Raw genomic sequence first — 18877 nt, 5'->3', positions numbered from 1 at the left:
ACCCACTTCATTCATGTGCATCCAGCACAGAGAAATGGTGCCAAGTTTCTTACACAAACACTACAAGTAGGAGGAAACTTCTACCATCAAAATTGGAAAAATATTCCTTCCAACACCTCCAACTTGACAGGTAGCAAGAAAAGACAATTTGTCCAGACAGGTCTTTCTCAGTCTTTGTTTCTGTTCTGGTGTTTTCAAGAATGTGTGAAATAACGGAATTTTCCACAAGACCAAGAACCAGTTCAAAGTCCACATTTAGCCAGGCTTACCATTGCCCATAAGTGCTGTAACCAGTGGTTTCATGAAAATAAGTAAAAATACTTTGTCACAGTACTTCAGTATTATTGGGGAGTGTCTATACTTGACTCAAGTTTTTTTTTTATATTTCAGTCATCTTTCACTTCTGCTTCATTGCATTTCCTAATTATACTCTACACTTTTCACTCCACTACATTTCACATACGCATCTTAGTTACTTATTACAAATCAGGGAATGAATGGCCAAAGGGATGCATAAATGGACAGATTAATGAATGGGAGGGAAGGAAAAACTAAATTTTGTTCTTTAAATCCTTTAAGTGTCGAAAAAAGACCTTTTTCTTCAAACCTACATCTTACGTGCTGTATGTGTTACGTAGAGGTTAGCATTACAATGCTCTGTTTGTTTGTTTTTTCTTAGCAGCATTTACTTGTAGTTTTACTTTCAATACTTCGGTACATTAAATGTCATAAAATTACTTTTGATACTGAAGTACGGTAAAGATCAGATATTTTAAGATTTACCCAAGTCCAGAAGGTGACTTTAACTTCGTCCAAAGTCATTTTGCCTTTCAGGTACTTCATCCAACACTGGCTCCCACTCCTCCTATTGGATGCTTTAGGACCTAAATGTGAAGTTAGGAGACATCAGTATTAGTATTAATCACAGAGAGTGTTTGTGAATATGTTGCAAACCTAACTGTATATCGTGATCAAAGCTTTCCAGTTCTGCTTTGGGCATATGGAGCTACATGAGTAGAATCAATATATAAAATCAACACCAGCTTCCTACCAGTGTACATCTCATTTAATCTGCTAAAAATATATTGTTTCCACTGAGCAGATCTAAAAGCATGTCTGACATTAGTCAGCCTGCTGAAGACACTCTTTGCAGCACCCCCTATATCCAGATGACAGATCAGCTGCCTTTAAAGGACAGTACGGAAGCCAGTTTAGCCTGAACGAATGGATACTTAGGTGGTGCTAAAGTGTCACTGACATCTCATGTCTGGTGCGAGTTTTAGAGTCAGGAGTCTGCTGGCTTCTATTGTGTAGAGTTATAAAGAGCTTGAACCTGGCAACCCCACTGTATTATATATATTTTAGATCAAGTTTAATGGGTCAGTAATTGTCTTTGAATTACACCAGGTTGTCCTAATGAATGGCATGTAGTCCCCTTATTCTACACAAGAAAAACAAAAACAACAAAACAAAGCTAGACTTACCCTTTCGCCTCCGCCAATCAGTCAAGCTGCAGTTTACATCCATGTATATCCACGCTCGCACACAGAACAACACTTCAGATATGAATGTTGCCATATGTGCTCCAATGACAAAGACAGAAAAGAGAGACGTTAACTGCTCCCTAAACTCTAATGTCTCATTTCTACACTTCCTCAGTGCACAGGACAAGGAAGAGTTTTAAAAGAAAAAAGCCACCTTGATTTCATTCTTGCTTATCTTTCTGGTATTTCTTGACCTCTGCTGACTGTCACACACAGCAATACAAATGATTATTCTTACTTTTTTTTCATAATTTCACAGATCCCAGAGCAGCTGCTCCTCTCGGTCAACCACATGTTCTGTTTATCAGTGTGTTGTTTTGTGCTTTAATGTACATTCAAACAATACCATAAAGAAAACACGACAGGCAACCGGCAGCTACACTGAATCTGCCACATCCCAACAGAAAAATGTGGTTTTTAAAAACCCACATTTGACAGAGGATGAGGGAAACATTTGCAGAACAAATGTAACATCACTGATGAGTCATAGCTTGACTAAAATACACACTGTCACAGACAAATTCAAGGGGTTTTTAGTTTACACATGCAGGGCTATAACAAATTTCAATTACTGACTAACCTATTAATAATTTATTGATTGCTCTGTGGCCTCACATTTTTGTTGCTTTACCTGAATGTTTAATTTATGTTTTAAATAACTTAAATAATGTCTGAAATTGTTACTGAAACACTCGATTAATATTTGTACTGTGCGCAACAATCAGGTCTCATTGTTTTACCATTGTTTGTTTCAAAGAATGATAGGAGTATTTGCAAGCTGTTTCTTTGTATTTTATTTTGGAATAGAAATACATCAAAACTATGAATCAGTGAAGACAGAGTTCCACATTATTGTCAGGTGTCTGAGTAATCCAGCCACTGATAACCCTGGAATGGAACGTTGAACACCATCCTGGACAGAAATGGAAACAGTTTTAGTTCAAAATTCTAAAGTTTTCCAAAAGTAATTCTTTGTTGGGGAAATAAAACATGAAGCATCAAATAATAACAAAAAATAACAATATTAACCTCCCAAAAACAGACTTTTAACCTCCTGTGAAATTTGCTTATCCTGTGAAGTAGTATGAAATGTGCATGAGTGTGATCAAACCTTGTAATTATGGCCAAAGCTTCATAACAACATTTGCTATTATGTATGATTTTGAACATATACATTTTCATGAAATATATGAACACCTTCTAATGGAACTTCAACTTCAACTTCATAAAATAATATTGTGCAGCAATATATTAAAAAGTTTGTTATTAAATATATAGATATCATCTACATCGCAATACTCACTGGATCTTTTCATTTGCAGCCACAAAGAGAAATGTCTGCACGTTGTTAATTGTGCAGCGATAAAGTATGGCTGAAGTCTCTTCATTTTAGGAGTAAAAAAGAATAACAAAACAAAATAGTATGGCGAATGTCTCATCTTTATTGCATGGTTTGGCTCAGCTCGACTTGACTTCACTTAACTCCACTCACTTTGGCAACCAGACGCTTTTCTCTATTTTGTTTTCCACTGCATGGACCTGTCATGATATCATCTACATCGCAATACTCACTGGATCTTTTCATTTGCAGCCACAAAGAGAAATGTCTGCACGTTGTTAATTGTGCAGCGGGTTATGTGTAGTTTGTGTGTAGTGTGTAGTCATCGGAATAAACATTTTTAAATGCAATCGTCTGTAGCTGACTACTTAAAAATGGTGGGTTTGTGTAGGATGCCCTGTGTTGCCCAAGTGACGGTTTTCTCTGACCGGTCAATGGTCTGCAGGATTTTAACTCGACCTTCTGTTGGCTCAGCTTGCTTGGCACCTTCATGGAAGTGGTACCCCCCGCCCCCCGGAAAAAAAAAAGGAGGACCAGGTACGATTCAGGTGCTAACTTTTGCTGATGGAAAATTTAAAAAAAGTGGGTTTAGGTGAGTTGCTGTTCTATGCAGTGGAAATGCAGCAAAGCAGTCTGCAGACAGGCAGAAACAAAGTGTTGCTTTAAGCTAAATGCTAACTTCAGCTTGCTAACATGCAGTTATTTCAAAACTGCTAATGTCAACTTAATACTGGCACCAGAGGAAAACTCAGAGAGATAGTAAAGATAGAATACCAGTAAAATCTGTTCAAAAAAGTGTCTCCCTACTGAGTAGATGTTGAAATTATATCACATAAGAGGTGAAAACAGTTAGGGTTTACTAAGATTTATTCCTGTAATATTAATTTCTGTATAAAATTTAATGGCAATCCATCCAGCAGTTGGTGAGATATTTCAGTCTGAACCAAAGTGGTTGACCAGCTGACGTTGTTATCTCGAAGAGCCAGAATGGAATACATTGTGATTCTGCGACATTATTTAATATATTTTAGACAGTTTTAGATAAAGAGGGTTTTCTTTTTTTCATTTTTTTTTTTTTATTTCCTGACTAATCCCCAATATGTCAGTCCATCCAAAATCACTTTAATCCTAAACTAACCTTAATCTGTGGCCAGGTGACTGCCAGTTGTATTAAAGGTTATCTCTTTATTATTTCAGTAAATCGTTTCCCTCCTTTTCAAACTTACAGTTTAGGGCTTCTCGAGCTGTTTCCTCAAATCTGAAGCTTCTGCTGCCATCTCCTCTTCCGATCTCCACTTGGAGGGAGCGTCCTCGTCCTCTCGATCGTGCTTCTGCAACTGCAAGAACCAAGACAGCAACAGTGCAAAGTCAGATTGATCCCCCCTCAGACATAACAGACATAACCCCTGTCGATGCACTGGATGAAGTATAAGCTAAACTCCACCACTGCATCTCTGCAACGGTGGGCCAGCTAAATATGCAAATGCATTTTGTGATTAGTAATTAATGATAATGAAATTATGTCTTTAAAGTGTGATGAAAAGACTGAGAAAAAAAACAGCTTTAAAGAAGATCTGGGGAGCCTTAGTTTTCTAGGGTGGGTCCTGTATGCATGCCCGTGCATGGATGTGCACACATACCTGCAAAAATGCTCAACATCCAGAGTATATTTAGCCTCCGACAACAAAGAAAAAGAAAAAAAAAAAAAAAATCACCGTTGCCATGTTTTTTAACCCTTAGAGTGCGCTTTAATAGTACACACACTCATGTCGCACTCTCAAAATTAAGCTTTGAAAAATGTTATATATTAATATTATTGTCTCCCTTTATTGAGTATTTTTAACCAAAATCAGCCCTAATCATAAATATGAAATATTCATTGATTTTCGGAATTTTAACCCTTTTTAAAAATTTGTGAATTTTCAGAATTTTAACCTTTTAAATACCAAATGCATATTTTTGCTCTTTACAGTGTGAATGCAACAATTTAGTTTACACAGTGTATTTCAGACTTTTTTCAAAAGCTCAGCTGGAAATTCCAAGATTAAACAAAAATACATAATCTTGCCAACATTCATGCCATTGGGATAAACACAGCCAAAATTATCAAAAAAAAAAAAGAAGAATGACAAGTGCCTAAAATGTGCCAAACAGTGTGTTCAATCACTCTCTGTGGTCGGGAGGTAGAGAAGACTTTTGTTTTGCCTCCAAGGTTGAAGGTGATGCTAAATTTGGGTTTAACCTCTCTCATTTTACCCAAAAGTTGCAAAGTAAAACATGGGAAGTTGACTTTGTTCTTGAGAAGCAGCAGTGTTTATTTATGGACAAACTGAAACTGTTCATTAAAAACATTTGACAGCATAACTGCTAATTTGTTCTCTGTTCCGATCGCCAACACCTGTCTGCTCTCAGCACATGCACCATCACTCTCTCTTGTCCACACTCTCTCTGCTCATGCTATGCACTGAAGTGATTCTCAAAGCAGCCATGATACTCATAAAATATGCAGCAAACTGTGTCAACACCCTACACATATAGCATGGAAACACCACATGTTTCAAACACATATACAGGAAAGTCTACATTTAAATACAAAATAAAATGAATTGAACTTCAGTTATGTGTTTTTATGACAGTGTTTTATATGCTAATGTATTCAGACATGCTTTGTTACGCTCTCAGGTAAGGGTCGGCAGACTAATTAAGTGGAACTCTCATGCAAAAGCTGGAGAAGTAGATTTAACATGTTTCAGTACACTTTAAGAGCTGCTGCTAATATATTTTAGAGTGTTTAGGGTTAACATTCTTAAAAGTTGGTTTTGATATTTTACACTTTTTGAAGTGTACATATAAACTTGTTTTGTGTGGAGATACATGAGTTTGATGCACAGTATTCTTCAGAAAATTCTAACTTCCCATTCAGCATGCAATGGTTGTTTATGTGTTTGGTAAATATAACATTATATACAGGTCGTCATGGTGGTGTTTTGCAGATTAAGCCTGAGGTAATGAACTGTATACTTTTTTTTAAAAAAAAGGTCTTCACATTGAAATGTTATATAAGGTGAATTTATGTAATAATATGGACCCAATATAATTTGCTTTGTCAACCCTAACCTCAAAAAAAAGAAAAAAAAAGAAAAAAGAGCAGAAGTGGATATGGCAGTTCAAATTCATATCCAATGTGTATTCATTTTTAAATTATCTTCAAATAAGTTGCCTATTCTGCTACTGAATGACTGTATGCCCCCAATTTTCTTAAATAATCAGTCTTTATCAACTTCTTTTTAAATTTAAAAATCTTTTGGCATGGTCCTCAAATTTTGTCTCTGAATTTGGCAAAATGCACAACTTCCTAAAATAATATATGAATATATGAATAAACAATTCATTTCTATGAACTTTAAATCTTTTGTTTTTGTTTTATTTTTGACCCTGATGTGCCTCTCTACATCGCCTCAGTAAATCAAATGATATACAGATTTTGTGACCTATTAGGCAGGGGAACAGCATGGGGCCCAGTTTTAACTGTCAGGGCAACACATGGGGAGATGTCATGTGCAGTTATTGTTCAGACAGTGCTGAGCTGCAGGCCGCTCCCACAGGCCACTATCCTGAAATGAGATGTCTTGTGTACCAGAAAAAAACATAAAACAAACAGCACAACAACCTTAGTGAAGGACGTCAACTTTATGTCCTTGAGATACACGTCTGCTGCAAGTGTTCTTTTTACACTGCAAAAATCTTGCTTCTCTTACTAAGTGCAAATGATTTTGTTGAGTGTAAAATACAGTGAGAATGTGATATTAATTGTTTCTTAATTTCTTGTATTCTAAACCTCTCATACAGGCTTCTGGCCTGCATAGTTAGCTGCCTGTCATGCTGAACATGTCTGCGAGCTTAAGCACCAGGGGGGCATCACATCAATACAGTTCCTCCTGTCAGCACTGTCCTCTTTTGTTGGCTACATCTCAGCCCCATGGCAGCACTCTTAACAGATGTGACCCTGGGTATAGAGCTTGTCAGAGAGGCCTTTAACCAAGCTGAAGAAAAGTCGGTCATGTGACCAGAAAACATACTATATCAGCAGATGGGGAGTAACTTTGCACTTAAGCGCTCTTCATAAATACAATCTGAAAGACTGGTACCAACCTTCATACCTAACAAATTCAATATGATGCAGAGACAAAGTAGGAGGGCTTTGGTGTTCTTCGGGCTGGTAAAACCAACAAAGTTGTAAGAAGGTGCTGTTTGGTTTAAAAAGGATAGTAGAAAAAGCAGGGGGGTAAACCAAGGCACTCTTCTTCTAATAAAAAACTTAGAGGTAAAAGCCAGATAAAGATAAAATCAAGCCAGCATGTTTCGGCCACACAGGGCCGTCATCAGGGCATGACAAGGTACAAAGTACAAGGTGGATTTATTATCATTTTTCTGATACCAGGATTAACCTGATCGGTTTGCAGCCAAGTGTGAAGCGGCCGGGATGGGAATCAGCACCTCCAAATCCAAGGCCATGGTTCTCAGCCGGAAAAGGGTGTAGTGCCCTCTCCAGATCGGGGATGAGATCCTGCCCCAAGTGGAGGAGTTTAAGTAAGAGTTTAAGACCTCGGGGTCTTGTTCACCAGTGAGGGAAGGATAGAGCGGGAGATTGACAGGCGGATCGATGCAGCGTCTGCAGTAATGCGGACTCTGCACCAATCTGTCGTGGTGAAGAGGGAGCTGAGCCGAAAGACAAAGCTCTCGATTTACCGATCGATCTTCGTTCCTGCCCTCAACTATGGTCACGAGCTTTGGGTAGTGACCGAAAGAACAAGACAAGCGGCGTACAAGCGAACAAAATGAGCTTCCTCCGTAGGGTGGCTGGGCTCTCCCTTAGAGATAGGGTGAGGAGCTCGGTCATCCGGGAGGAGCTCGGAGTAGAGCCGCTGCTCCTTCGAGTTGAGAGGAGCCAGATGGGTGGCTCGGGCATCTAATGCCTCCAGGACACCTACCTGGTGAGGTGTTCAGGGCACGTCCCACCGGTAGGAGACCCCGTGGAAGACCCATGACACACTGGAGACACTATGTCTCTCAGCTGGCCTGGTAACGCCTTGGGATCCCCCGAGCTGGATGTAGTGGCCGAGGAGAGGGAAGTCTGGGCTTCCCTGCTTAGGCTGCTGCCTCCACAACCCGACCCCGGATAAGCAGAAGAAAATGGATGGATGGTTTAAGAAGAAATTAAATTGAAGTTGATCCTAAATCCTGCTACATCAAAGAGAAAGATACAACATCTCTATCTAACCTAGGCTATAATTAGTCAGCTGAACATCAGCTGGTGGAGGAGCAAGCCCAGGCAAAGGGAAACACCTGGTATTACTGCGACAGCTGACCTAATCACACATACAGTAGTAACAATTGTACCATAAAGAGGGAAGAAGGAAAAAAAAACCAGAAATAACAATTAAAATAAAATAAAAAAAACAACAAAGAAAAATAAGTGTAAAAGATAAAAGGAAATAATATATAAGCATATTATAAAAATAAAATTAATTAATTAACGAAGGAAAAACAAAAATTAATAACATTTTTAAAAAATTAATAAGGAAGGTACAGTCCATAATAATTAGAATAAGAAGACAAAAAAATGGAGAAGGTTACACACTATACAAAAGTAGCATACTTTCAATATCTACAAGGATAATGATCAAGAGAGATAAATACTTATAGAGAATAATACTATCGACACTGAAAATATATGTAAATATATATATGCCTGTATGCCTATGTCTATATGCCTGCTCTCTTTTTGGCTGAGTGTTCTCTGTCTGTCTCCTCTTCTAGCGGTCAAAGGTGCATGATCTATACCTATTGCTGAGACTGAGTTATTATTGTGAGTTTCCTTAAAGTGTGTTACCATAGCATACTCACAATTACCAGTTACCAGGCTTACATTATATGTAATATTCCCAAAAAGAACTAGGATCTTATTCAGTGTGATAAGACTTTGCAAGATAATTTTTCCAGAACCTCCAGTTTTTTCTTTCACATACCGCCACTTGTCAGCGGACTTTAACATCTACCGTATTACACTCTAGGTATCCTGCTGCATCTGCTGTTGATGTTCCGGGATGCCGCAATGAACGCCAAGATGTTATGTTTAGCCAACAAAAGCATGGTTGGGTTTAGGAAAAAACATCATAGTTTGCCTCTACATTCATACATGAAGTGAACAGCAGGCTTCCAGGGTGAAAGTTTGGGATTTGTTTGACTCATCCACCACCCCGTCCCCTATAGGGACCTTCCAGTCCCTTGTAATACACTATTACTGGCAGTGTTTCAACTTGATGCTATCCAGTGGCGTATCATACGGCCACGACAGCTTCTGTCTGGCTGCGTTACAAACTGACACCACCCATTTGAATATCATATTGCTGGCAGCGCATCATAACACAGCAAAACGTTCCGTCTGACTGCATTACAAACTGACAACACCTGGCAGTGTATCACACTGCTGTGAAAGGTGGCTTTTGGGGTCGGTATCTTAAGCACTAGGAGGCAACGAGGTGGGCAAACAAATACAAGTTTGTTTTTTTTCCTACAAATTATCCTTCTCATGTGCTGCTGTGTGGATACAGAGACAATTTCTGCAAATATGACAAAATTCAGTTTTTATGACCACCAACTGCAGTTTTAATCATTGCCACAATTTACTGAAAAAAAAAGATCAGAAATTGCATTATCATTTTGGGATGGAAAATGCTGGCTCCGTGTTAATGGAAGTCATGTTTTTTCATCCACATTAGTATGACTGTGGAAATAGAGAGAGACGATAGTACAAAGGAGGAAGTGGCTTTTGCATCTTGTGGTGCCCCAGTGGCGCCTCTACTAGCAGCTGAGCTGATGTCCAAACATTTGCTGGGGTGTGTGTATGTGTGTGCTGTGTGCCTCCCTGTTGAGCTGTGTTAAACCTCTTTAGCACAGCTCCTCTTCTCAGTTGCAGAGCTGCCAGTGTGGACACAGAAACCCTGCTTGCTCTGACAGTGATGAACATGTCCGTGAATACTAATGTTCTGCGTGTCTTCATCTACTGCTGGCTAAAGCAAACACGGGGGAAATCGGGAGCTGTAATGACACTGCTGTGTATCACGCTTCTTATTATTGTGTGGGCCATTGAGGCTTCTGTCCATTTTTCAAAACATTTGATGCTATTGTGATGACAAATCAAATTAAAATAGTTAAAATATAATTATGCACGCATGCACACACACACACACACACACAGGGAGAGAGATGTTTTTTTTCATCCCTGTGGTGAAATTTGCATGTCACAGCAGTAGTACAGGGACAACCACACAACACAAAGATTAGTGGAAAAGCAAATATCAGAAATGAGTAGTGACAAAAGTAAACTACTGTATATGCCCTTTAAAGCATGTGGATGCAAATTCCAGTAAGATGTGCAAAATGAATGTATTGATTAGGGGTCTACCCAAGTCAAATTATGTCAGTCGAACGATATAGTCATTTGAATATATGACTATGTGATCCTTTTTTTTTGTACAAATTACAAGTTATAAGCTAAAAAATTAAAGACATGTATTGCATCAAGGTGGAAGCTGCGGAAATGTCATTTTAATTTAAGTTTTCTTTTTTCTTACGCAAATTAATTTCATGGGGACTTAAAAAAGCCTATTTTTTGTTGTCTGTTTTTGTTGTCATCTAACATCCTGGTTGTACTAATTCATTTTTGGTTGATCAGTGCCAAAATTAATACTAATATTCAAATTATAAGTTAAAAGCTACAACTGAACCAATACCAAAAAATAGAATCCAATTCATGCATTATAATACCATCTTATGTTTTAATAAAAACAATAAAACCAGCCTACAAAGTTCAAACATTCATTTTTTTCAAACAATCTACATTTATTTGATTTGATACTATTTGTTTGAAATTACACTTTCATTTATTGCATCTTCTTTGACTGGTTCAATTTGTACTCACAAGATGGTGCCACAATGTGCAGAGCAAAAAAGGGTAAGAACACAGGTGACACAGATAATGGCCTGATTACTGAATGATGCATGTACCCTAAAGAGTGCATTATGTTTGAAAATGTTTATAAAACTCATTTTCAACCCATTCCTCCTGTTCAGCCACTGACCATCGCATTGTAACATTGTCTTTGATTCAGCATAATGCTATTTGAATAAATAAAAGTCTATGTAGAAAGCAAGTTTAAAACAATTTATTGCATTTATTATCAATAAAAATGTTAAATCTTAATAACTGCTTTTGGGTGGAGCTACTACCCTGCACCAAAGGTTCATATCTGCGAACACATTTGAGCAAATTGTGAACACATTTTACCAAAGAGCCTGTTGTAAGGTTACTTTAAAACCTTATATTGTTCGTGTAGTCAATATGATGCCAGTGATGCATTTAATTGCTCTTCCTTGACATTAAACCACACACCACAACAAAAGGAAAGCTGTGTCGGCTTTTTCCTGTGGAAGAGGGGTTAATATTCTCAAGGTGAGCATGGAGGTCATCCAGCTATCAGCAATGGGCAGAATGAGCTTTTTTGGGAGCAGAACAAAGGCTCAAACATTTGCCATGCTTAACTGACTGAACTATCTGTAGAATTTTATCTATAGCTGTTAAATTTAATATGAAAAAAAAATCATATTAAGCAAATATTACTTACACACTCACTCTTTCATTTAACACATATGGCTGTAGTTCTGCTAACTATCTCAAGGTCCCACAGGTCAACCCTGTCACCAGAAAAATAGTTTGCATTTTATGTTTCTGCAAACAACAGCTAGGTTACATTTGCATGTTATTATAAAAGGGATACAATGAAACTTTACTTTTCGATAACACTGTGATTAATTTGTGGTTAGGCTAGGTGTAGGCACAAAACATGCTTGAAAAAGGATAGGTTTTGTCTTTAAATACCCAGTTTTGGGGGCACAGATCATGCTGGAAAAGCATTGATGTCTTTGTAAAAAGTTTTCTGTTATTCTACCAGCTAGAAATAAAGCAATGTCTTGCCAACTGTCAGCTCAAATATATATTTTAGAAATGTTTATATAGTGGCAATAAAACGTGCAAACATAGCACTGTTTTTCCAAAGTAGATCTTAAGGACGCTTATCACCTAATGCTATGCATTCAGGATAGGAATGCATTTAACACAGCATTCAAAATACCCAGTGGCCACTACGTATTCCTGGCAATGCCAGATGGCATGGAAGTTTTTTTGAAGGCTCTACATACTCAGGGACAGACATGTCATTGCTAAGGTCCACAGTCACTGCTGGCAGCTTTCGGATGGATCAATCCAAGGTCAAGGCGGTCACAGACTGGCTCTTCCTTTCCTCTGTCACACAATTACAAGCAAAGTTTCCTGGGATTTGTGAAACTTCTACCACCACTTCATCTGGAACAAAAGCTATGTGGCAGCTCAGTGCCCGCACTTCCCAGAATTCATCACTTGTGTGGTCTCCAACTAAGACTTCAAACAGATGAAACATCACTTTACCAAAGCTTGCACCCTGATCTTTTCCAATCTGTCTTGTCAGTTTGTGGTCTATAGGATAACTTTGACACTGGGGTGGGCGCTGGTGCCTGCCAGAGATCCATTCAGGACCAGTAGCTTCATCCCAGGACATAATTCTACCACAACCTATCCCCAGCAGAAAAAGATCTATGACATTAGGAACCAAAAGCCACTTACAGTCAAGCTATCTCTGAACGAGGGAAGACATTGGTTGCAGGGGACCAAGCTGCTGGTCGTGGTCTGGACCGACCAAAAGAGTCTGGAAAACCTCAGCACAGCTAAACACTTGAACTCCCACTAGGCCAGTTGGATTTTGTTTTTCAACCTGTTCCTGCCCATAAAAATGAATATCCTAGTTTCCAATTCCAGTCCAAGGATACTGCCAGAGGAGAGATCTTCACTTTTCCAGCTCGGGCATTCTTCTTGTCTGGGCTGGTGTTTTTGTGACTGGTCACCTACACCTGTTCAACTGCTTGTTAGCCAAATATCTAACCAGCAAATCACATGGGAACAACTGCACTGAGGTACGTAGAAATGGACAGGATGGTCTGCTGAACTTCAAACTGAGCATCAGAATCACAAAGAAAGGTGATTTAAGTGACTTTGAACATGGCATGGTTGTTGGTGCCAGACGGGCTGATCTACTGGGATTTTTCACCCACAGCCATCTCTAGGGTTTACAGAAAATGGTCAGAAGAAGAGAAAATATCCAGTTCACGGCAGTTCTCTGGGCTTAAAAAATCTTGTTGATGCCAGAGGTCAGAGGAGAATGGCCAGACTGGTTCGAGCTGATAGAGAGGTATGCAGAAGAGCCTCTCTGAACGCACAACACATCAAACCTTAAAGCAGATAGGCTACAGCAGCAGAAGACCACACCGGATGACACTGTTGTAAGCTAAGAACAGGAAACTGAGGCTACAATTCGCACAGGCTCACCAAAATTGGACAATGGAAGATTGGAATAATGTTCCCTGGCAGCATTAAGAACACACCTGTTTGGCACCTGTCACATTTGCATAAAATGTGTCAGGATGGCATCAAGTTGAAATGCTGCCAGTAATGACGTAATACAAAGAGCGCGAGGGAGCTTATGGGGCAGATGTAAGGGGAGGTGGTTGGGTCCTCCAAACCCATATTTTGATGTGGGGGTGTGGTGTTTGCTTCCCATTTCAAAGTGATGTTTTTTCTCTACACCGTACCATGTGCCTTCTTCCTCTTATCCTAACCATCCATGAATCCTAACCATCCGTGACTTTGTCACCTAAACCTAACCACCAGTGCTGTTGTTGCCTAAACAAAAATAAGTGCTACATTATTCAACCATGTGCATTTGATGACATCACGGAAGCAGTATCCTGCAGCATAAACAACAGACACAGAATAATACCTAACTCGAAATATTTATTCGTGGAAATCCACTGACAAAAGTGGAACAACATGTGATGAGTTGGGATGAGAACGTGCTCCACACACAAATTCGAAAGGTTGTGTCTCACAAAAACACCAAAGGGCTACTCACATGCCAAGCAACATAACATATTGTCCGTCTTTGACTCCCGGGAGCGTCAGTATTTGACCACCTGGAAAGAGATTGTGTTGTGTGTTTCCGTGTTTCCTGGATCAAGCCTGTGAGGGAGAGCCAAGACCTACCTCGTTCCTGTCTTCTTCTTCTTCTTCTTTTTTTTTTTTTTACTTTGGTTGGGATATAATGAGCTGGATTAAAAGTTTACTTTTGTTCCTTAAATCAAACTCTTAAGTTTCATGTCTGTATTAGAGCCTGACAGACAGAGAGTCACTAGGTGAAAGCCTGAAGCAATCCTGGATCTAAAACTTTTCCTCTGTCCTTATTTGTGTTCTGGCATGCGAGTATTTTATCTTCACAGCTGGTGTGGTAGTGTGGCCGAACACTTTCTTGTTGCGTCTTTGTTGTCTCCCTCTCCACAGGGTTTGCTGTCCTATACACAGACACAGCAAAGCTGTAGCGCTTTGTGCTGAAGCAACCTAAGCCAGCACCATCATCCTTATAGGCAACCTGTGTTTCTACCTGCCGGTCAGTGTGGGTGCAATTTTTTTCCCTGTAGATGCTGGCAGTAGCTGAGGTCCCATCTCTCTACTACTTTATGAGTCTCTTACGCCTTATTATTTCAGTGCCCCTGTCCAAGTTACTGTCCACTTTACAGTTTTGTTCCAGAAGCTATTTGTCTCCAACCTCTGTCCTGCCAGGAAAGGGTATGATGAGCTTTGTTGTTTTCTCCAACTCAGGACTCGCAGTTCACAGGCGCAACACAGAAACTAAAAATCTAGAGAAATGGAGTTGCTCACCAAAGAAGTGTGTCTCTGTATATTTGAAGTCAAAGATGCACTGAGTTCAGGAAACCTCATGCCTCTCCCAGAGCTCCTCAGACTAAGGTGGCAGCTGGGAGTGAACAATCTTTTAATCTTGGGTGGTAATTACCAGTGACAATCAGGCTCCAGACATATTTCCATGAATCTAATTAGCAGGAAACTTGATAAAGTGTCTCTGGATTCCTTTTTTGAAGGAGAGTGATAACATGTGGTGTTCTTGGCTCACCTAAGCTCAATCTGGTGGCCATTTTACATTTTGTGTTTTATAAAGATTCTCCTTTGGGTTTCTTGCATCCTACAAAGAATTTCACGTGAGCTACCGTGTGGGGTTCTCAGTTGACTACTTTTGCCCTCAATGACCATATTACATTTGTCATAAATATGGTTTTGCTGATTTTTAGTATGTTTCCTAAAACATATATTCTGAAGCATTCCATTGCGATAAGCTTTTCTAATTATGTTGCTTTTACCTTAACCTGGGAGACAGACCAGGCAGGGAATCTGCACACATTTTGAGATCAAATATAATCCATTTTAAGAAATCTTTGTGCACTCAATGCAGTAACCGTAAAATTGTGAAATTCAGGGCTGATACCGATTAACAGTTTGGCTGATAGCTGATACCAAGGTTTTCATGTTGTGAGGCGTTTACTCCTCATTTTATGTCAGGAAAACAAAAACATCTACATTATAAAAAAATAACTGATCTGTTTTAGAGTCATTGAGCCCTTAATTTTTCAATCTTTGTATGAGCACAAATGTAATCATACAAATGATGTTTGTACATGAAACAAACTTTAATGAAACCTTTAACATGAAAAACATTTTTTTTGGTAACAAAATAAGCGTCAAAGCCTTTATTCTGCATTTTAAATGTCAGAATTCCCTCTCTAATATCTACTTTATATTGATGTAAAACATTCACTAATTTGTCCTTCAATCAGCTATATTTATTCAAGTTTCCTCCAAAATCTTTTTTTATAAGATTACATTTGAACACATCATGATGTCATCGTACCATCATCATATCCCTCATTTTTACTAAAAAAGATTTGAATGTATCATAGTGTAACCTGTGCAACCTCTGTCAGCAATTAGTTCTGGCCCCTGGCTATTAACAGTTGATGCTAATTATCTTTCCTCTTTCCAATATTAACATGCATTTGTTGTTCACAATGTAGCATTATTTGGGAAAAAAAATAGGGTGCGTTTCCTGATGTAGCTATAGTGAGTGTATGGCACCCTTTCATCCCGAAGGTGTCATGGAGATTTCTCTTTGTCCAAAAACATGAATTCTGTTGTCTCAGTATCATCACAAAACATTGAGATCACAGAGTCTCTTTGCCAAGCAGTCGTTGTATTCTACTTGTTAGTCTAAAGCACTGTTTTTTAGCAAAACTGGTGAGGCCTTGGTGAGGTTAACGAAACTTGGTATGCTGCTGGGCTACACATTTAAAGACAGATATCACAATGTGTTATTTTGTACTTTTCATGCATAAATTGGTGCCTTTGCTGGGGATTAGATTATTGGACTGCACTGAAATGTTTTTATAATGTAGTTTAGCTTGCAAACAATGTCTGGTAACCTTCTGACACATAAGCATAACATGACATATTGACAACTCCCATTCCAATTCCCTGCTCTTATATTCCCAACACAACATTGCTCACAACACAAGTCAGAAAACAAGACTGTATCATGACAAAGTATGACACTGATCATTATGACAGGGATACTTCAGATCAGCCAAAGACAGATGCGCTCCCTTGTTCTCTCTATTTATCAAGTATGCATATGGCTTAATAATGTAATAATAGATGTACATATGACACTTAGTGTGTCTGTACTGTGACTAGTGATGAAGGCAGCAGATAAAGTTGTGGACAGTATAATTTCTATCCAGAACTTCACTGAGATGTGATTGAGGCGAGTGAAGAGCGGTGTGGGAGAACAGAGCACAGAGGCCAGACTTTTTAATGATGTAAACATCAAGGTCCTTTGTTCATCACAACAATACTTAAAAAGAAAAACTGCATTTCATATTTCATCATCTGCAGCCCAGCGGGGACTTGATTTTTTACTGCCAAACAATTCTGTACAAAAGGTTGTATCAAGCTTTGTGTTCATGTTAATTTTATCTGTCTTAACACTGAAGAGACAGATACTGAAATCAATTGACTACTCCACAATGGATGTTGGACAGCTGTAGGATGAATAAAGCTGAGGTTATCAAAGACAATCTCTTTTAAACTATATTCTTGAGGATTTACAGACAAATACCAGTTAGAATAACTGGAAGGCATGCTCACAAGACAACCATCTGGATCACAGAACAAGGCACAACCTGATCTTGGCAAGACTGAGCTTCCCTGTGTTAAGACCTATCCATCTCCATCCAGTATCCATCTCCATCAAGGATACTTTGGTGCCCATTAGTCTGAGTTGGAATCACCAGTTTGTTAGCCTGATGAGACCATCCTGATAACTTGCGCTCCACATTCTGTTTGATCAGTGTGGACTTGCTGTTGCCCCAAACACTTTCAGTGGTCAGAATGATTCGCCTTGACAGACAAACTCCTTCAATCAGTCCTGACGTAAGCACTAGCCTTGACCACACAAATACAGTGATACATTAGACAGTAACAGTAGATATAAAAAATATCTTGTCAATAACAATCCCCGTGAGGTTTTCTAACACGTTCTCCTCCTAACTTGTCAAATGGTGCTGCTTTTTCAATGACCTTTCATACATGGGCGCACAGAAACAACGACAAATGTCACAATGGTTAGGATTAGGCAACAAAATCCATGATGGATGGGTTTTGGCAAAAGAGACGCATTGTATGGTGTTGTCATTAGTTTGTGGGACCAATCCACCACCACCCGCCCTATATGGGTACTCATGCTCCTTACATTACACAATTTTTCCACATTTCATGCGCATCCAAACTGTTCAGTACGACTGCATTCTTAAGTGACCACCTGTCCACATTGTATGTGGACACACCTGGTAGAGTCCACCGTATAATAACAATGGCGGCAATTCTGTGTGGGTGCATTCTCATCTGATGCTGTCCAGCCGCGTTCCTGGTTGACCTAGAAGGTGGCTTTTGGTGTCACGCTCACCAAACACTATAAAAGACTAACACCTAAGAATTATGATACGATCTGAATACATAGGAATCCAATCTAACAGGATGTGAGTGCTTCTGTGACTTCCTGTACAGACTAAAGGCTGCTGGAAAAGTCAGAAGTCTGTTCGACTTAATCACAGCTTTTTGGTCCGCTGTACAGGCGAGACGCAGTTTAGCTTGAGCTTACCTACTGTGAACACCGATTTGTATGGCTGTGATCCCTAATTTTCTCTCATATCTGCTTCTCCTTTAGAGCAATCAGTTGAAAATCAACAATGGACATGGATTTGTACCTTCATCACCAACCGAGCCAGTTGATGAATCAAGCTTTTGCCAGATCAAGTCGGGAGAATGTGAAAACGTCTTTTAATCTGAGAAACTCTGGAAGTGCATGTTCTTGTTCTTGTTTAATTGCTGTTATGTGTTTACTTAAGTTAGAGTTGGCACTTGTTGCTTCGAGAGCCATTACTGTTCTGAAAACGGGGACCTGCAAGTTACATCATCAACCAAACATAGTCCCCGATTTGGCTGCTTACATTATTAACTGTGATGTGGATCCTTAATTGGCCCAGATTGAATGTTAATTTCTGGAAAGATATTTGGGGCAATGAGACAGAATATTGAGCACACATCATTAGAATATTGTTACCTGGCTACCAGTTTGTTACCAGCCTGAAATAAATGCATGCAATGTATGCAGGGATATAACCACTGAACTGTCAATGGATAAACAACTGCTCTACCTCCTGACCACCAACTCAACCTAACTGTATTGTTTCAACAATGCTTTGCACATTGTTCTTCACTTCCACAGTTAGTTTCTTACTTCATGCACAGACAAGTTCTATGGATGAAATTATGACAGAATCATGATCAGCTCATATGTAAACTGATCTATCTCCCAGGAAACTGAGCAAACAACTGCTGACGAAGACTGTTGCCTTTCATTAATAGCTCAAGAAAAACACA

At 39.1% G+C, this 18877-nt stretch overlaps 1 protein-coding gene across 2 annotated transcripts in view; it reads right to left on the bottom strand.

Annotated features, from left to right (window-relative positions):
* Window positions 1–2398: 2398 nt before the first annotated feature.
* Window positions 2399–18877, bottom strand: part of fhit (fragile histidine triad diadenosine triphosphatase) — a 401046-nt gene continuing 384567 nt past the window's right edge. For both annotated transcript variants that reach the window (XM_042498823.1, XM_042498834.1), the window contains exons 8-9: window positions 4110–4220; window positions 2399–2457 (exon numbers count right to left, since the gene is read on the bottom strand). In XM_042498823.1, the coding sequence (XP_042354757.1) occupies window positions 4113–4220 (108 nt within the window). In that variant the 3' untranslated portion in view covers window positions 2399–2457; window positions 4110–4112. The remainder of the gene's footprint in view (window positions 2458–4109; window positions 4221–18877) is intronic.

The sequence above is a fragment of the Plectropomus leopardus genome, chromosome 2, assembly GCF_008729295.1.
Source record: "Plectropomus leopardus isolate mb chromosome 2, YSFRI_Pleo_2.0, whole genome shotgun sequence".
NCBI classification, from domain to species: Eukaryota; Metazoa; Chordata; class Actinopteri; order Perciformes; family Serranidae; genus Plectropomus; species Plectropomus leopardus.
This window is presented reverse-complemented; position numbering and strand designations above follow the sequence as displayed.